Here is a 17,613-nt window from a genome sequence, read left to right on the forward strand (position 1 = left end):
ATTGTGACCCTGAACCCCTCCCCTTTGTAATGTTGAAGGGACAGGAGTCTCCCTCAACCTGCCCCTGGTTGTTGTTGGTCTTGGTGGTGAAAGGGGGGGCAACAGCAGTCCTACTAATGAGATTCTTTTCCAGGTCCGCAATTTACATCTGGGACAGACGTCTCCCCTCCTCCGCCTCCCCATCTCGCTATTGAGCCAGTGGAGCTGATGTAGGAAGGGGGAGGAGGGGGGGTAGTCACCCAAAAGAGAAAACAATCCCACTGTCTCCTCCGTTAACCCCCCCCCATCAGCACCAACACACAGCCCATCCTCACATTGTTAATCAACAGAGCAGCGTGCTACCAATGTGGCAATTCCCCCTCCCAATCTGGGCACTCTGCCCACCGATTTCAAGGCTCGCAAGTTTCTCAAGCCTTCAAAGCAACAAGAGTCGGAGCATTATAATCAGCGGTTCGGATCGTCACCAAATCCAAGTTGGTAGAGCCACCTTGTATTAGCTTCTTTTCGTGACCTTGAAATGCCATCAAGGTCATGGCATTTCAATCAGTGTCCAGATGACGCTTGCTTAACTGGGCTTAGCCAGACATCTCTGACCACGCCGGAGACCTTTGGCCCCGAAAAAGAGACAAAACCGTGCCCCTCTGACCCGCCGCCTCTGTGTTTGACTGTCCCAGGCTTCACCGGCACCATGTGCCAGATCGACATCGACGAGTGCGCCAGCACGCCCTGCCAGAACGGCGCCAAGTGTTACGACCGCCCCAACGGCTTCGAGTGCCGCTGCGCCGAAGGTAAGTTTGGCGGATGCCATTTGGGCAGAAATCTCAAACACTTGTTGTGGGTTAGTCTTTTGGGAGGGGGGCATCTCTATCTTCACGCTGACTTAAGGCCGCTAATCCCCCCCCCGAACCCAAGCACCCCTTTCAAGATCACAAGGTCACCAGCAGAAACCTGGTCATCACCCCGACATCTGTTCATTTGTTCATCTGTTCAATCCCCCCCATTCCACCTTATGGCGTCCCTATCCCTCATTCCTTCACATACATCGTGCCTGGCAGTTTTATTAACACCCCCCCCCCCCCCCCCCAAAAAAAAAAAAAAAAGTATCAGCCCAACAGTTGTTAACGTGTTTCGATGCTGAGCGTTTTATTCGTGTTTTTACTTCAGTTGGATCTGCTTCATTGTTTCAAATGCCAGCTGCTTGGTATTCCCTATATTTGCGCCCCACTAAGCCCCCTCCCCTGCTCGGTGAAGTGGTTCTGTTTGACGTGCTGCGGACCGCCATTGTTCCCTCCGCCGCAGAGAACAAAAGCGGGCCTGGAGGGGGGGGGGCCTTCGTTTGGACTTTTCTTTGCTGCTTTGCCCAACTCAGCAGCACACCGAACACATACCAAACAAACCAACACTTGTCTGACACACAGACAACCTGTTGGCATGGAAACCGGGGAGATCCATACCCAAAGCTGCAAAGAAACGCAAGGAATAGTGGGGAAGGTTTGTTGTAATTGCAAATTAGGCAGAGAAAATGGACATTCATTAGAAATCGTAATACTTGAAAACTAGCATAGCGATTGAGCAGTTAGCAAGACGGCTCTACAGATCTCAAGTTTTCCAGTTCAAACCAGTTCCTTTGCTTTGGATTAATTTCGGGTTATAGAAATAAATGTTAAAAACGTTTTTTCAAATTCCTAGTAAGGTGATATTATGAGAAACACAAGCATTTTGTCCCTGCTCAAAGATGATGGGTAAATTATGGGTGTCAGAAACATGGAATTGGATACATTTGTAATTGTGTTTAAAATGGCTAACGGTGTTTGACAATGCAATGTCATCAACAAACCTTTTTTTTTCTAAATAGAATCATTCAGTGTCCTCGTGTATTGTTTTTACATATTACTGATCACTTTTTAGCATTGAAAATGTTGTTTGTTCTGACTGTAATGTTGGCAGCACACATTTTTTGGGGTTCCCTGAGAAGTAATATACCGCAAGATACATGGAGATACTAGACTCTTGACACTACATTTTTTATTTTTACAAATCATTGACCAATTTCAGGTATTGAAAATGGCTCACGCTCTTTGAATAGTATTTTTGTCAACAATTTTTTTTGTGTTTGTTTTCTGGAACGTGAGTTTTGCGATACAAGAATTGTGGCCCCATTTTTTTCCCCCTAAATTACTGACCAATTTGAAGTGTTGAAAATGGATTTCGCTCTTTGATAATGCAATGCTGTCAACAATTGACTCTCATGTCAATTTTTGACACTTTTTGCAATATTGTCAACAAACATGCTGGGTTCTCCTTAAACATGTTGCCATTGGGGATCCGAGTACTCGATACCCGCCTGTGTGTTATTTAAAAAAAATTCTGCCCAATAATATGCATTGCAGATGGATGATGCTCTTAGACTATTAACAAGTCCACCAATTGACTCAAATTTTGCTCTCCCCTCACTAGGTTACGAAGGTATACTCTGTGAGAGCAACATCAACAACTGCCAGCCCGACCCGTGCCACCACGGCACCTGCGTGGACGGCATAGCTAGCTACACCTGCAACTGTGACGCCGGGTACACGGGTTACCGCTGCGAAAACCAGCTCAACGAATGCCACAGCAACCCTTGCCAGAATGGAGGCAAGTGCGTGGACCTGGTCAACAAATACATCTGCCAGTGCCAACATGGGACATCAGGTACCAGACTTATAGCTAAAACTAATACTGACATAACTAATGTCTGCTCTTAAACTATATTGTATATTGTATAATGCAGCGAAATGTAGCTATCATTTGTGTTTTGTCTTATATAGATCTCAAATTAATGTCCTATCTAGAAAAGCTGTTGTTATGATTTACTATTTTTTTATTTAGTGATGACAGTGTTGCTTTTCCATCTCATACATTTAGAAAGATTTTGAAATGTGCTTCAAAATGTTGCATGTTGTCATCATTGTGTGAAATCACCTCAGGCACCAACTGTGAGATCAATTTCGACGATTGTGCCAGTAACCCATGCGACTATGGCGTGTGCAAAGATGGCATCAACCGCTATGACTGCGTTTGCAAGCCTGGCTTCACTGGTAAGTCATTTTGAATTTCATTAGGCACAAATGGTATCCATTTGTGGGCTGCTCCATATCTTTTATTGGCTTGTGGCGTATCGAAGTCATAAAAACATTGAAGTCATTTAAAACAACACTTGATAAGTGAAAACACATGAACCTGAAGCAACAGGTTTTTATTTTCTTTTTTTTTACTAAACTATGCCATTAATAACAATTAGTAATGTTTAGTTCATCAATGGTCTTTTTTTTCTGCATGAGTTTGAAATGTTCAGCTGTATTTGAATGCATCATACGTCTCGTCCTCACAACAGTATATTTTCAATTGAATGTTACAATGGCACACACCAGATTTTGTTGTCACAAAAGTGCTAGCTAATTTTTATTTCAAAACCACCAATTGAAAAGATTCATTTTAAATTTATGTACATTTCTTTCAAGATGTTTTTTTTTCCCCCCCAGTGGAAAAAAGTGGACATTCCTGATATGCACATTTACATTTCATTTGCACCACATTCTTGACACTTACTATCTTGTCAGGTCCCAAGTGTAACGTGGAGATAGACGAGTGTGCGTCCAGCCCCTGTCGCAACGGAGGCACGTGCGTGGACGAGGAGAACGGCTTCCACTGCCAGTGCCCGGAGGGATTCAAGCCCCCGTACTGTTACTCACAGGTGGACGAGTGCGGTAGCAGCCCCTGCGCCCACGGCACCTGCAGGGATGACATCAACGGGTACGCACGCAAGCGCGATTTTTGCGAACTAGCGTATCGGAGTGTTTCAAGCAAAGACGGGTCGCTTTGGTGTCTTGGCAGTTACCGCTGTGATTGCGAGCCAGGCTGGGTAGGAAAGAACTGTGATCTGGACAGGAACGACTGTTTGCCGAGCCCATGCCAGAACGCCGGTACTTGCATCGACCAACTTAACGGCTTCACCTGCAAGTGTCGCCAGGGCTTTAGAGGTAAGCCATGAGCGAATAGACAGAAAATGTAAATCCATTCAAACTGCAGCCTTTCAAAGAAAACAAAGAAAAAATTAAAAAATATACGTATATTCTAATTAAATCTAATTATTTTCAAAGAAGTTGCTTGTTGAGTCAACTCTGCAACCACTAGTGATACCGTATTATTGTCAAACCTGCAGGATGTCCATCGCGAGGGACACCATATTTTGAAAAAACACATCCACTGAAGTATGGTATTTCCGAAAGCATTTTTGTTCATGAGCATAAATTTGTGTTTTTGATGAAAAATGATCATCTGCGCCTTTTTGGAGTCGCGTTTTGAGAGCCATCTTGTAAGATCTAAAAATGACATGAGAAGCATAACTTGATTTCGACTGGTAAAGCTGCGCTCAATCATTTCTCAGAAATGCCAATATTGTCAAAAGTCTGCATATTTATCGGTTTAGACGTGCAGATGTTTCATGTCCTCCAGCGTGATGAGACAAATATCTTCATGCATGCCAGGAAGATATACTAAAAAAAAAACAAAAAAACACTTTTGTTGTCCAAATTCTTTTTAAAGAGGCATCTTGTTGACTCAGCTATGCAAGAAGCCAATGTTATTCTGCCCCGTTTAACCACCCTCTTTGTTAGATAAGCAAAAAAAAAACACTCATTACCAGTGACAGACCGTATCAGCGGTTCTTGAAATTCTGACTTTTAACACCACGATAAACCATCAAACCTGTTATCAGCTTATGCCTAGTGTCAATTCAGATTCCCGTACATATCTGACTTTAAGTTTTTTCCCCAAAATTCAATATCACTGACTTGTTTTCCTGGTAGGTAACCTCTGCCAGATGAACATCAACGAGTGTGCATCCAGCCCGTGCCTGAACAAAGGCACGTGCGTGGACGGCGTGGCCAGTTTCACCTGCCTGTGCGAGCTTCCCTACAGCGGACCCACATGCGCCGAAGTTCTCACCCCGTGCTCCCCCAACCCTTGCGCAAATCAGGCCGTCTGCACCCACACCCCAGACTATCTGGGCTACCAGTGCAAGTGCCAGCCCGGTTGGCAAGGTGTGCACCGACTGATCTGAGGGGAAGCGTTCCCATGTGGAGACTGTGACCTCATTGTGACTTCTCTGTCCGCAGGGCAATTGTGTAACCGAGACGTGAACGAATGCTTGTCCAGCCCGTGCAAGAACCGCGGCACCTGCTCCAACACACTCGGTTCTTTTGTTTGCTCCTGCAGACCCGGTTTCACAGGGGCCACCTGTGACACGGACATCAACGACTGCTCCCCCAGTGAGTGGCCGTAAAAATGTCGAATGTATGCCATCAAACTCAAATCCCTCACTGGCTCCGTTTCCTTCCGCAGATCCGTGCCTCAGCGGAGGCTCGTGCACGGACGGAGTCAACTCCTTCCACTGCAGCTGCCTGCCGGGCTTCACCGGGCCTCGCTGCGCCCTGGAGATCGACGAGTGCCAGAGTTTGCCCTGCAAAAACGGCGCCACGTGCACCGACTATGTCAACTCCTACACGTGCACCTGCAGGCCCGGCTTCACCGGCATCCACTGTGAAACCAACATACCAGATTGCACTGAAAGGTGGGTGGCTTCGACAAACTTTTGGAGACCATCACTGTGCGAGTTAAAAAAAAAAAACTGATCTGATCAAAAGATGGACCAATATATCCACCAGTGATGTATTTTTGCCTAATCAGGCTTAGGTCTCCAAAATGAAAATTAAGATATTGATATATTCCCTTAATTCCCTTCAAAATGATATGTAATATATAGAAGTAGCTCAGAATTTGACAAATTTACAGCAATGTATGTTGAATGTTGCCTAGTTTTAAGAAAAATGCAGTTTTGGAACATTCATCTGATGGTGGTGCACATTGTCTACTAATCCATTATTTTCATACACTTTATACCGGTTATCAATTTGGGTCAAGTAAAAAAAAAAAGGACACATTTGTATACATATATACAACTTGAGCTGCGTATAATGTTTTGGCCTGACCTGCTCAATTAACTCATTCACTGCTAATGACGGTAATATACGTCAAAGATACATATTCACTTCTATTGACAGCTACATTTTATGTTGAAAGTTCTTTTGAACTCGGCTGCCAGTGAATGACTTAAATACACCAGCGATTCCCAACCCCACCCCATAACTTTTCTTTGAGAGGTCATCAATTTTGCTCCAGGAAATTATGAATTTTTTTTTCGGTCATACAGTAATATTTTTTTTCATTTACAGTATGTTTTTGTTCATTACAAGTGCTCTTTCAAAAACATTTATAATCAAACAAATGTTCCTTTCATTATAATTTTTTTTATTTAATGTAAGGGTTTTACCGAGGGGGATGCTGTATTTCCCAGAATCAAACCTAAAGTGCGTACTATGTGATTAACCTCACTTTTTTCCTCGTTGGCAGCTCGTGCTTCAACGGAGGGACGTGCACAGATAAGATCAATGGCTACTCGTGTACGTGCCGCTCAGGCTTCACCGGCTCGCATTGCCAGTACGAGGTCAACGAGTGTGACTCGCAGCCATGCCTCAATGGGGGTCTCTGTCAAGACGCCCTCGAGTCCTTTCGCTGCACCTGCCCCAAAGGATACGCCGGCACGCGCTGTCAGGTAAAAAAAACAACAAAAAAATCCTACTCAAAGCTGAACTTCTCAAGCTCTAACTGTCGCTTGTCATCTGCGTGTCTAGACGCCGGTTGACTGGTGCAGGCGCTCGTCCCCCTGCCAGAACGGCGGACGCTGCCGTCAAAAAGACTCGGCTTACGTCTGCGACTGCACTCACGGCTGGTCCGGACGTTACTGCGACATTCCGAGGGTGTCCTGCGAGACGGCGGCTCGCCAAAGAGGTGTCCTTTTGGACTTTGATACCCCTCAACCTGTTCGGCAGGGAGCCCAGTCGCTTACGTCCCGCATCTCTTCTCACCAGGACTCCAGACGGACGAGCTGTGCCATCACGGCGGCCACTGCGTCAACACAGGCAACACACACTACTGCAAGTGTCCTAATGACTACACGGGAAGCTATTGCCAGAGCCAAGTGGACCACTGCGAGGACAAACCATGCCGCAACGGCGCCACCTGCAGGGGATTTGTTGGAGGATACCAGTGTGATGTGAGTTGAAAAAATATTTTTCCATTCTGGCCGACCTAGTGTTTGCTTTACCAATAGTACTGTAATACGTTTTGAATGAACCCTGATTTTTCTTTTTACCATGGACCGCAAAGTGACAGGAAATCACTTCTTAAGTTGGAGTGGAAGCTACAGTACTCGCCTACTGTAGAACCTGTTATTTTTAGAGTCTGTTTAATTCATGTTTTATTTAATTAACGGTACTGTAGCTAGCTAGCTAGCAAACTATTTAACCGGTGTGCAGTAGTTTGATCATTTTTGTGTCATTTTCCTCACTGTTATTCTTGTAGTATTTTAGCCAGGGGATGGCAAAATCCTGGTAGTATCATAACTAAGTAGTCATGCCATGTTGAATATTGACACGTTGTCACCATTTGGGTGAAATTTCAGCTCCCTAGTTTATTGTTGTGAAACAAACAGAGGTTAAAATGTTTCCAAACTTTTGACTGGCACTGTGTTTTGCATAGAATATTAAATTTACCAAACCTATGAAGGAATTTGGTTTAAAAATCAAATGAAGCTCTTAAACATAAAAGATTAGCCATGTAATAATCCCGTTTGGCTTTGACATGTCCTTCCAGTGTATGCATGGTTTTACTGGTCAGAACTGCGAGCTGGAAATCAACGAATGTGAGTCCCATCCTTGCCAGAATGGAGGCACGTGCATCGACCTGGTCGGGCATTACATCTGCTCCTGTCCTCCAGGCACTCTAGGTATGTCCCTAAATATGACATTTTGAGGACGCCTCCACAATGAATGTATTTAGTAACCCAAAGTCAACAATCTCCCTTCAAGGTGTCCTCTGCGAGATCAACGAAGACGACTGCGCCCCACCCATGAGGTCTCGCGGCGCTCCCCCCAAGTGCCTCAACAATGGGACCTGCGTGGACCGAGTGGGCGGATACCGCTGCAATTGCCCGCCCGGGTTTACCGGCGAGCGGTGCGAGGGAGACATCAACGAGTGTTTGTCCAGTCCTTGCAGCCCGTCCAACAGTCTGGACTGCATCCAGATGCCAAATGACTACTTGTGTGTCTGCAAGCCCGGTTTCACAGGTTAGATGAGAAAGAAAAAAGAAAAAAAAAATCATATATACAGCGTCTGTTAAATCATCTTTTGGTATTTCGAATTGAAGCATGAATGCCTTGGTGGAGGTCTATGCCTATTATTGATTTTTGTGTGTGTATTTTTTCTTTCTTTTCCAATGCTGTGCGTTGTAGGTCGAAGGTGCCAGAACAGATTCAGTGCATGTGAATCCCAGCCTTGTCAAAATGGAGGAGCGTGCTCCGCATCCACCTCAGTTTTTGGCTACACGTGCACATGCCAGCTTGTAAGTCTATACTCTTTACATGTCAGATATAGGCCACTCATTTAGCCATTTTCAGCAGTAAAAACATCATATTTTGTCGATACTTAGTTTGATAACTCAATTAGTTTTCATGTACAATTATTACCTTTAAAAACGGTATTTTCGATTGAAAATGACATCACTCGTGTTCAAGGCTTGTGTAATGACCAATCACGGCTCGCCTGTCGGTCATGTGACATGCACAAGTTGACATTAGATCAGTTCTTTTCGTGTGCAATTAATATTTGTAAAAGATCATTTGCCATTTGCTTTGAAAAAAATGACTCCGTGCCGTTAACGCTTCACTCCTAAAGATAATTTTGCGGTCCGCAGGGTTACACGGGCCCCAATTGCGAGCGAAGCATGTCCTGCCGCGAGCTGTCGTGCTATAACGGAGGCAGCTGCGCCCTGACCACCCGGGGCGCCCGCTGCACCTGCCTAGCAGGTTTCGGCGGGCCTCAGTGCGCCCACCGCAGCAACGAAGGCTGCTCCTCGCAGCCCTGCCGCAACGGCGGCCTGTGCACCGAGGAGACGGCCTTCCCCTTCTTCCACTGCCAGTGCCCCGGCGGCTGGACGGGCAAACGCTGCGAGCAGGCCGGCCGGCTCAACGAGAGCCCGGCCCCGGCGTGCCCGTTGGCCGACTGCCACGGCAAAGCCAACGACGGCGTCTGCGACAAGGAGTGCAGCACCTTGGCGTGCCGATGGGACGGCGGCGACTGCTCTCTGGCCGTCAACCCTTGGGCCCGCTGCGCCGACCCCCGCTGCTGGCGGGTTTTCAACAACAGCCAGTGCGACGAGTCGTGCAACAACGCAGACTGCCTCTACGACAACTTTGACTGCAAAACCAAGGAGAAAGTTTGCAAGTGAGTTTTTTGTCTTGACTCAAATGACCTTTGCCTGTCCCAAAGCCAAAATGATTAGGTTTTCAATGTGATCCACATCAAAACTCAACATGTGAACAAATGTCAACGGTTTACCATTATGCAAACAGATGTGAACACGTTTTGAAGAATTTGGGTCTTAGTGGGGTTAAATTTTGCGGCAAATTTAGAAACGCGGCCAGTGAAGAAGAAAAAAAAGATTGCAAGATTCTGACTTTCATCTGAGAATTCTGGCTTTGTTCTCAGAATTAGAATTAGAATTTTGACAACTCTCAGAATTCTTAGTTAAAATTCAGACTATTCCCAGAATTCTCACTTTTAAGTGAAAAGTCATAGTACTGAAATTTTGACCTTATTCACAGGAGTCTGACTTTAAAGTCAGAATTCACTTTAAAGTCAGAAATTTGACTTTAATTTAGATGTACACTTTAAAGTGAGAATTCAGACCATTAGAACAAATTCTAACTTATTTTACATTCATAATTTTAACTTGAAATTCTTGAAATACTTTAAACAGATTCTGCACATTGGTAGTTTTTGGGGCTTTATAAAATTTGTCAACAGGATCCAATTGGATTTGTGTGTAAATTTGTTTCAATCACAGGACTCTTTTCCTTACGTTTGAGCATGATTTGAATCCACAATTTGATTCTCAAAAAAATAAAATGCATTTACATGGTCTTTTTTGGAATAGCTTTAGAATGAACGCATCGGGCCGTTTTGAACCTTGACATGGTTTGACTATAGTCATTTTTAACCTCTTAGTGTTTTTTTCCATGCTTTTTACATGTGATGTACAACATCAATAGACCAAGTCGGGTTGTAATGTTGCTGCTTTGATCATTATTGGTTGATCTTGACTAATATCTGGATTCAAATTTACAGATCTGGATTAAATTTTGAACATAGGTTATGTCTTGTTCTTATTGAGGGAGATTGATGTCATTTTTTTTTTTGTGTGTGTTTCCTCCAGCCCCATCTACGAGACCTACTGCATCGACCACTACGCCGACGGCTTGTGCGACCAAGGCTGCAATACAGAGGAGTGCGGCTGGGACGGCCTGGATTGCGCCCAGAAGGTTCCCGAAGACATCGTGGACGGCGCCTTGGTTCTGGTGGTGTTGCTTCCTCCAGAAGAGCTTCTCCGCACCAGCACCGCCTTCCTCCTCAAGTTGAGCGCCATCCTTCACACCACGCTTCGTTTCCGGCTGGACCACAACGGCGAAGCGATGATCAGGCCCTACACCCGACGGGAGGCGCGGCTTAAACGGGAACTGCAGCCGCAGCAGGAGATCATTGGGTAACTTTTTCGCCGCATACGCGAGCCTGAAATGTTTCATAGAATTCAAACTAACGTCAGTTTCTTGTTTGACCAGCTCCATAGTGTACCTGGAAATCGACAACCGCTTGTGCACTAACGACTGCTTCCCATCGGCTGAGAGCGCCGCGGACTACCTCGGAGCCTTGTCGGCGGTTGAAATGCTCCGCTTCCCGTACCCGCTCAAAGAAGTCCGCGGTGGGTGTAGGCGCACATGGGTTGCGCAACAAGGAAGCACCAGGAACATGTCTGCAATCACTCCCTTACCTTTGCAGGTGAAAAGATTGTGGATGAAGCCGACCCCATTCCTCAATGGGGAAAACTGATGCTGTTTAGCATAGCCTCGCTTTTCCTGCTGGTCATCATGGTGTTAGGCATGCTGATTTCCCGGAGAAAGCGTGAGCACAGCACGCTGTGGTTCCCCGAGGGATTCTTCCTCAAGAAGGAGCCCAGCAGCAACAAGAACCGCAGAGAGCCGGTGGGCCAGGATGCTCTCGGAATGAAGTAAGTCCTCAGTTTAATATTGTACTAGTTAGGGATGCCCCCATCACATTTTTTTTACGTCCCAGTCTGAGTTCGAGTCTCCCGATCCGATACTGCGACAATGTCTTCATAAGAGGGGAAAAAAAAGGAATCAAAATTGTTTTGTATAGTTATTTATTTATTTTATATAAAGAGTTAGCATTAGCATCTTGCTCATCCATGACCAATAAAGAAAGGTCAATAGAAAATGGCTAAATGAGAGAGTCTAACAGTTCCGCTTTTTCATATTCCTCTATCATCACCAGACATATGCCCAAAACAGTTGAAGAATCTTTGCTTGGAGACCACAGTGACCAGTGGATAGATGCTGAATGCCCAGAACCCAAAAGACTGAAGGTCAAATCCACATACTCAGAAAAATGCAATTATTAATTTGTGACACTGACATCTCAACTTTTTTTGTTTGTTTAGATGGAGGAGCCAAGCATTTTGTCAGACGGCGAGGACGCCGTGGACAGTCGGCAGTGGACGCAACATCACCTGGCGGCGGCAGACATCCGCGTGCCACCCACCATGGCGCTTACACCGCCGCAAGGGGAGTTTGAAAGCGACTGCATGGACGTTAATGTCCGAGGTCCAGGTTGGTAGTGAGGATTAATACATTTAGCTATCTATCTATCAAGCTGTGTACCTAGCATATCTTCTCGTAGATAGCTAACAAATTTATATTATCTATATTAAATGACTCCTGTTTTACTAGCTGGCTAACTGTTTATCTGGCTAGCTATCAAATTTTCTATTTGTATAGCAAGCTAGCTAATAAAGGTATATTATCTACTGTGAATTTCGGACTATGAGGCACACCGAATTATAAATCGCAACAAGAAAAATGTAATAGAAAATCTATTTTTGTCATGTATAGGCCGCACCGGTTGTAACCTCGGCTACCTCGGCTAGTACAAGGATTTTTTTTTTTCGTTTTCTTTTTTTAAATCAGCACCAACACAGATTGAACATACAGTACCTGCATGTATAGAAATAAGAGCAGCACCAAGATATTTTAAAACGAAACACTGACACACTCGGATCATTCGAATACGGCACCAACACAACAATAACATCTCTGATTTTTTTTGTTTACTAGTGGAGCATGCCCTCTGGTGGCAAGTAAAATAGCAGTTCAAACTCAAAATAAATACTTTTCTAACATCTTCTGTCTCCCATTGTTTACCTTGAGATTGGTGGCTAGTATAAAAAACTGCAGATACACCGCACTGGACTTCATTCCGCATGGTTCAAACCATGAGAAAATAGTAGTGGCTCATGGTCCCAAATTTACAGTGTATTAATGACTACTTTTTAAAAGCTAGCTGACTAGCTTTCTATCAAGCTTTCTATTTAGCTAGCTAGCTGGCTAATCAAACCTATACTGTCTATATTGGTTAACTACTGTTCTGCTAGCTAGATAACTTCCTAGCTATCAAGCTTTTGATTTAGCTAGCTAATCAAGTATATATTATCTATATTTAATTGACTAATGTTTTACAAGCTACCAAACTAGCTAACAAGCATTCTGTTTAGCTAGCAAGTTAATCATAGCTATATTATTTATATCTTTATTAACTGACTCCTGTTTTATTAGATGGTTTTACTCCGCTAATGCTGGCATCGTTCTGCGGCGGCGGCCTGGAGCCCGAGATCGCAGAGGAAGATGAGAACGAGGAGTGCTCGGCCAACATCATCTCCGACCTCATCTACCAGGGCGCTTCGCTCGCCGCCCAAACGGATCGCACGGGCGAGACGGCGCTCCACCTGGCTGCCCGATATGCCCGGGCCGACGCCGCCAAGAGACTCCTGGACGCAGGTGCGGACGCCAACGCTCAGGACAACACCGGGCGTTCGCCTCTGCACGCCGCCGTGGCTGCGGACGCACAGGGAGTGTTCCAGGTGACTACCCATGCGAAATCTTTCGTAAAAAGTCATAATTAAAGTGAAAGAATAAGACAAAGAGCAAAACTCATCTTTTTCTTCTGGTAGATCCTGATCCGAAACAGGGCGACGGATCTTGACTCGCGCATGTACGACGGCTCCACTGCGCTCATCCTGGCCGCCCGACTTGCGGTGGAGGGAATGGTGGAAGAACTCATTACTTGCCACGCAGATGTCAATGCAGTTGACGAACTTGGTAAGCACATTTTTTGTTTATCAATCACACCTTTGCTCATACCTAGTGTTTGAACAGCTAGTTTTCTCAAGCATTGACCCGCTAGAAAAGTGACCTTAATGTCACGTTCACATTTGTAATAGAAGAAACAAATTTTAATCATCAGCCAGTTTTTGATAATTATTCAGTCAAGACCGTCTTGTACTTACCGACACGTCGAGGAGCAAAAGGTGACCGAAGCTCATTTTCTCTCTCAGGTAAATCTGCCTTGCACTGGGCCGCTGCTGTTAACAATGTGGACGCGACTGTTGCCTTGCTGAAGAATGGCGCAAACAAAGACATGCAAGATCTTAAGGTACGGCCTCTGTAATACGTGTTTTCCAGGTCCTTGAAAAGGATAAGAAATAATGTTCTTTTAATTATTAATGTAGTATGCTCGTAACATTTTTGTTGGGGATTAAGATTTAATTTAATACAGAAGTGCAATGTCACTCAAAATGAATCTAACTAACTAGCTCTTTATCAAGCTCGCTATTTAGCTTGCTAGCTAGCTAATGACTTCTGTATTATTATTTTATTTAGCTAGCTGGCTAATTATTGAGCTATCCATCATATAGCTACTATTTAAATAGCTTGCAAACGATCAACTGATGATCTATGTGCATATCAAGTTTTTTTTTTTTTAGCTAGCTTGCATGCTTATAAATATATGTAAGCTACAGTATATTTATTGACTACCGTTTTACTAGTCTCATTACTCCTACAAGTCATTGGACGATGTAGCTTTTTTATCATATATATTTTTTATAATTTTGATTCCACTAGGTGATAAGAAATCAATTTTTTTGCTCTCAATGTATTATTTATATTTTACATATAGCAATTTGAAATTTGGGACAGATTTTAGCACGCCTCAAGTAAGCTGAAAATTGTTCACACCATTTAAGTGGTAATGGTTTGCTTCTGAAATTCAATCAATTTCAGTGAGAAAAAGTCGAAAAGCTTTATGGCAAAGTCATTGATACGTGATGGAAACCAATTTCTTGAACAGAAAAAAAAGTGTATGAAATCCTCATGGTCCTGCATGTGTATCGTTCAGGAGGAGACGCCTCTCTTCCTAGCGGCTCGCGAGGGAAGCTGCGAAGCCGTCAAGGTTCTGCTGGCTCACTTTGCAAACCGCGAAATTACGGACCACATGGACAGGCTGCCCCGGGACATCGCCCAGGAGCGCATGCACCACGACATCGTGCAGCTCCTGGATGAGTACAACACTGTGAGGAGCCCCCAGGGCCACGGCGGACCCGGCGGGCTCCACCTCTCAAGCGGGCACACCCTCTCTCCCCTCATGTGCCCGCCTAGCGCCTTCATGCCTAGTTTGAAGACCACCCCGCAGGGCAAGAAGAACCGCCGGCCGGGGGCTAAGGGTTCCGGCCTGGGCGCCCAGCACGCCGGCGCTCTGAAGGACTCGGTCAAGGCCCGCAACAAGAAGCTCACCTTGGACATGCAGAGCGCCCTGCTGGAAAGCTCGGTCACCCTCTCCCCGGTGGACTCCCTGGACTCGCCGCACGGGGGCGCCAGCAACGCCGGCTACATCACCAACCCCACGTCGCCGGTGGCCATGCCGTCACCGGGGCTCTTTCACTCATCCATGTCGGTCCCCGCCACGCCCATGGTGCACGCCGGCATGCTGGACGGCGGCGGGCCCTTCGCCGTGTCTCTGGCGCAGCTGAACGACCTGGGCAACGGCAGCATGGCCCTGCAGGGCCGCGTGTCTATGGCGTCGGACGTGGGCCACGGCTACGTTCTGAGCCCGTCGAGCCAGATGGGGCTCAACATGGGCCTGGTGAGCCCGGTTAGCGTGCCCTTCGACTGGCACAGCCGGGCGCCGGCCTCCCAGTGCGCTCAGCAGGTTGTGAACCTGGTGCAGAGCATGCCGCCGCCGCAACAGAGCATGCAGCCGCCGCAGCAGCAGAACCTGCTTCTGCACCAGCAGCAAATGTACCGCGGCGCCATGTTGCAACCCACGCCCGTCACCTCCACCCCAAGCGTCAGCCCCGTCAAGCTGCCCTCCATCAGCGAGCAGCAGATCATGAGCCACTCCATAAGCGGCCAGCAGAATATGGCCCGCATGGCGTCGTCCACACCCCCGACGCCGCAGACCTCGCAAGCTCCCCCGCCGGCGTTCTTCCAGCAACCCCCGCCGCAGGCCCCGCCGGGCGTCGCCGTGGCCCCGCCCGCCCAAGCCCCGGTCCCCCAGCCGGGCTCCGCGGAGGATTTCCCCACCCCGCCCTCGCAACACAGCTACACATCGGCGCTCGACGCCACGCCCAAGCATTACCTGCACCTGCCCACCGAGCACCCCTACCTGACCCCCTCCCCCGAGTCGCCCGAACCCTGGTCCAGCCCCTCCCCTCAGTGCGTGTCCGACTGGTCAGACTCCACGCCCAGCCCCGCCGTGGCCGTGGCCGTGGCCGGCTCCGCCCAGACCCAGGTCCCCAAAATCCCCGAGGCCAACAAAAAGATGCAGGTGTTTGCTTAAAGATGCATTTTAAGCGTCGGCCCGTTTCCAAGATTTTTTATTGGATTTGGATCGATGCCGATCGGCTTGTGAGACACAGTAAAGGGAAAAAAAACGTATGTTGTCTGAAAAAACAGCAGACAATTGAATGAAGTAATTCTGTCACAGATGGACTTTATTATTAAAAAAAAAAAGTATATGAAGAAAACCAAGTCTTTTATTTAAAAAGACTTCGGGATCCTCTCCTGAAAACTAACATTTAAAAGTAGATCAAATCTGAAGGGAATTCATTTATTTTTATTTATTGTTTGTATTTTTTCTAGGTATTTTCACACTCCTTATTGTCCTAGTTTTTCACGCAAAAAAAAGCGCCACCTTTTTTCATTTGATTTTTATGTCGCCTAATTTAATTTATCCTTCAGGCCTGCTCATCGCCTCTCCTGGTATTTATTCAGGCCCGTTCACTCCATTTCCCATTGGATTCAATTGTGCTTTTTCGTTTTTTTCCTTTTGAGTATTAAAGAATGTAGATGAGTGTGTCCCAAGCACTTCAAGTGGTGACTGGCCAAAAGAACCATGCCATGGGTATTTATATGACAGGAGAGGAATTGATGGCCTTTAAAAACAAACAAACAAAAAAAAACGCCTTCTGATTTATTTTGTAGTTTTTCTTATCATTTTAAGGGACAGTTCCAACTTGTTTTTCCTTTTAAAATCAGCCCGTCACTGCCTTTTAAAAAAGACTGTATTTTGTGTGTATCTTTATTTTCCATTGTTTAATACATGCATTCCTTTTTTTTTTTAGTTCACCTCAAATGTACTAAGCAATGCTCACCAGCTGCTATTTTTTTCTCCCATCATTCCTTTCTGCAATTTTTGATATTTTTCATGCATCCGTGGTGTGCCATTGCATCTTATGGGATTTTGTGGACGTGCATCCTAAAAGGAGTTGGAAGAGAATGAAGGAAGGAACGCTACTGTGTAGTGCTGCACCTTTTTTGCTTTTGACACCTTCCAAGGATGAATGACCCTTTTTTTTTTTTTTACACCCCATCAACCGTGAGCTATAACTGAAACGTAAAAAAACAAAAAATTATATTCAGCCTACCACATTGTGAACACGAGTGGCGCACCACTCCCATAGAAACTACTACTCGTACTTACTACTAGTTTTCTTTTTATTGATACGTCATATTCACGTTTGTTCACAAGTTGGTTCGTTTTGGGGGTTTTATAAATATATATATTGTTTCACTTGCCTACCAGTTTTCCCCGCCGGGTCGCACTGAGTGTTTGTACATTTCAACCTTTGGATGTTTTCTGTGTGTACATATGTTTGTTACCGGGTAGATTTTTTTTGCTTGGAAAGTCTTATGTTTCTAAAATGATTGTTATGTACTAAAAAAAAAAGGACAAAAATAAAATGTACTTCATTTAGCATAAGTGAGAGTTGTGTGTCTTTTATTTCTGCAGGTTGATAGTTCTCCTTTACCGTTAAAAGTCAGTCGTGATTTAAAAAAAACGCCACTTAAAAGCATTTTCATTTCAGTCTCGTAAACTAATATTGTAACAAATGTTCACAAAGTCTGAAAAAAATGTGATTATTAAAACCATGTCAAGTAATCACACCATTAGCAATAGTTATGAAGGGAATTATATTGTAATCAATGTGAAATGAAAAGATAAAAGTTGTTGAATGAACAGGAAAAAAAACTATTTTCATTTTGAAAT

General features: G+C 45.3%; 1 protein-coding gene across 1 annotated transcript in view; it reads left to right on the forward strand.

Annotated features, from left to right (window-relative positions):
• The window catches only part of notch3 (notch receptor 3), a 37,004-nt gene extending 19,679 nt beyond the window's left edge, over positions 1-17,325 (forward strand). Inside the window, exons 10-33 of the mRNA XM_088436313.1 lie at positions 675-788; positions 2,458-2,691; positions 2,967-3,077; positions 3,600-3,792; positions 3,874-4,019; positions 4,848-5,081; positions 5,157-5,309; positions 5,383-5,611; positions 6,451-6,652; positions 6,732-6,888; positions 6,969-7,153; positions 7,753-7,885; positions 7,968-8,225; positions 8,391-8,500; positions 8,852-9,381; positions 10,373-10,699; positions 10,776-10,915; positions 10,993-11,221; positions 11,506-11,596; positions 11,672-11,840; positions 12,843-13,147; positions 13,238-13,385; positions 13,622-13,719; positions 14,464-17,325. Of these exons, the coding sequence (XP_088292439.1) occupies positions 675-788; positions 2,458-2,691; positions 2,967-3,077; positions 3,600-3,792; positions 3,874-4,019; positions 4,848-5,081; positions 5,157-5,309; positions 5,383-5,611; positions 6,451-6,652; positions 6,732-6,888; positions 6,969-7,153; positions 7,753-7,885; positions 7,968-8,225; positions 8,391-8,500; positions 8,852-9,381; positions 10,373-10,699; positions 10,776-10,915; positions 10,993-11,221; positions 11,506-11,596; positions 11,672-11,840; positions 12,843-13,147; positions 13,238-13,385; positions 13,622-13,719; positions 14,464-15,903 (5,936 nt within the window). The 3' untranslated portion in view covers positions 15,904-17,325. The remainder of the gene's footprint in view (positions 1-674; positions 789-2,457; positions 2,692-2,966; positions 3,078-3,599; positions 3,793-3,873; positions 4,020-4,847; positions 5,082-5,156; positions 5,310-5,382; positions 5,612-6,450; positions 6,653-6,731; positions 6,889-6,968; positions 7,154-7,752; positions 7,886-7,967; positions 8,226-8,390; positions 8,501-8,851; positions 9,382-10,372; positions 10,700-10,775; positions 10,916-10,992; positions 11,222-11,505; positions 11,597-11,671; positions 11,841-12,842; positions 13,148-13,237; positions 13,386-13,621; positions 13,720-14,463) is intronic.
• Positions 17,326-17,613: the final 288 nt, after the last annotated feature.

The sequence above is a fragment of the Hippichthys cyanospilos genome, chromosome 16 (assembly GCF_059441005.1).
Source record: "Hippichthys cyanospilos isolate Australia breed blue-spotted pipefish chromosome 16, RoL_Hcya_1.0, whole genome shotgun sequence".
NCBI classification, from domain to species: Eukaryota; Metazoa; Chordata; class Actinopteri; order Syngnathiformes; family Syngnathidae; genus Hippichthys; species Hippichthys cyanospilos.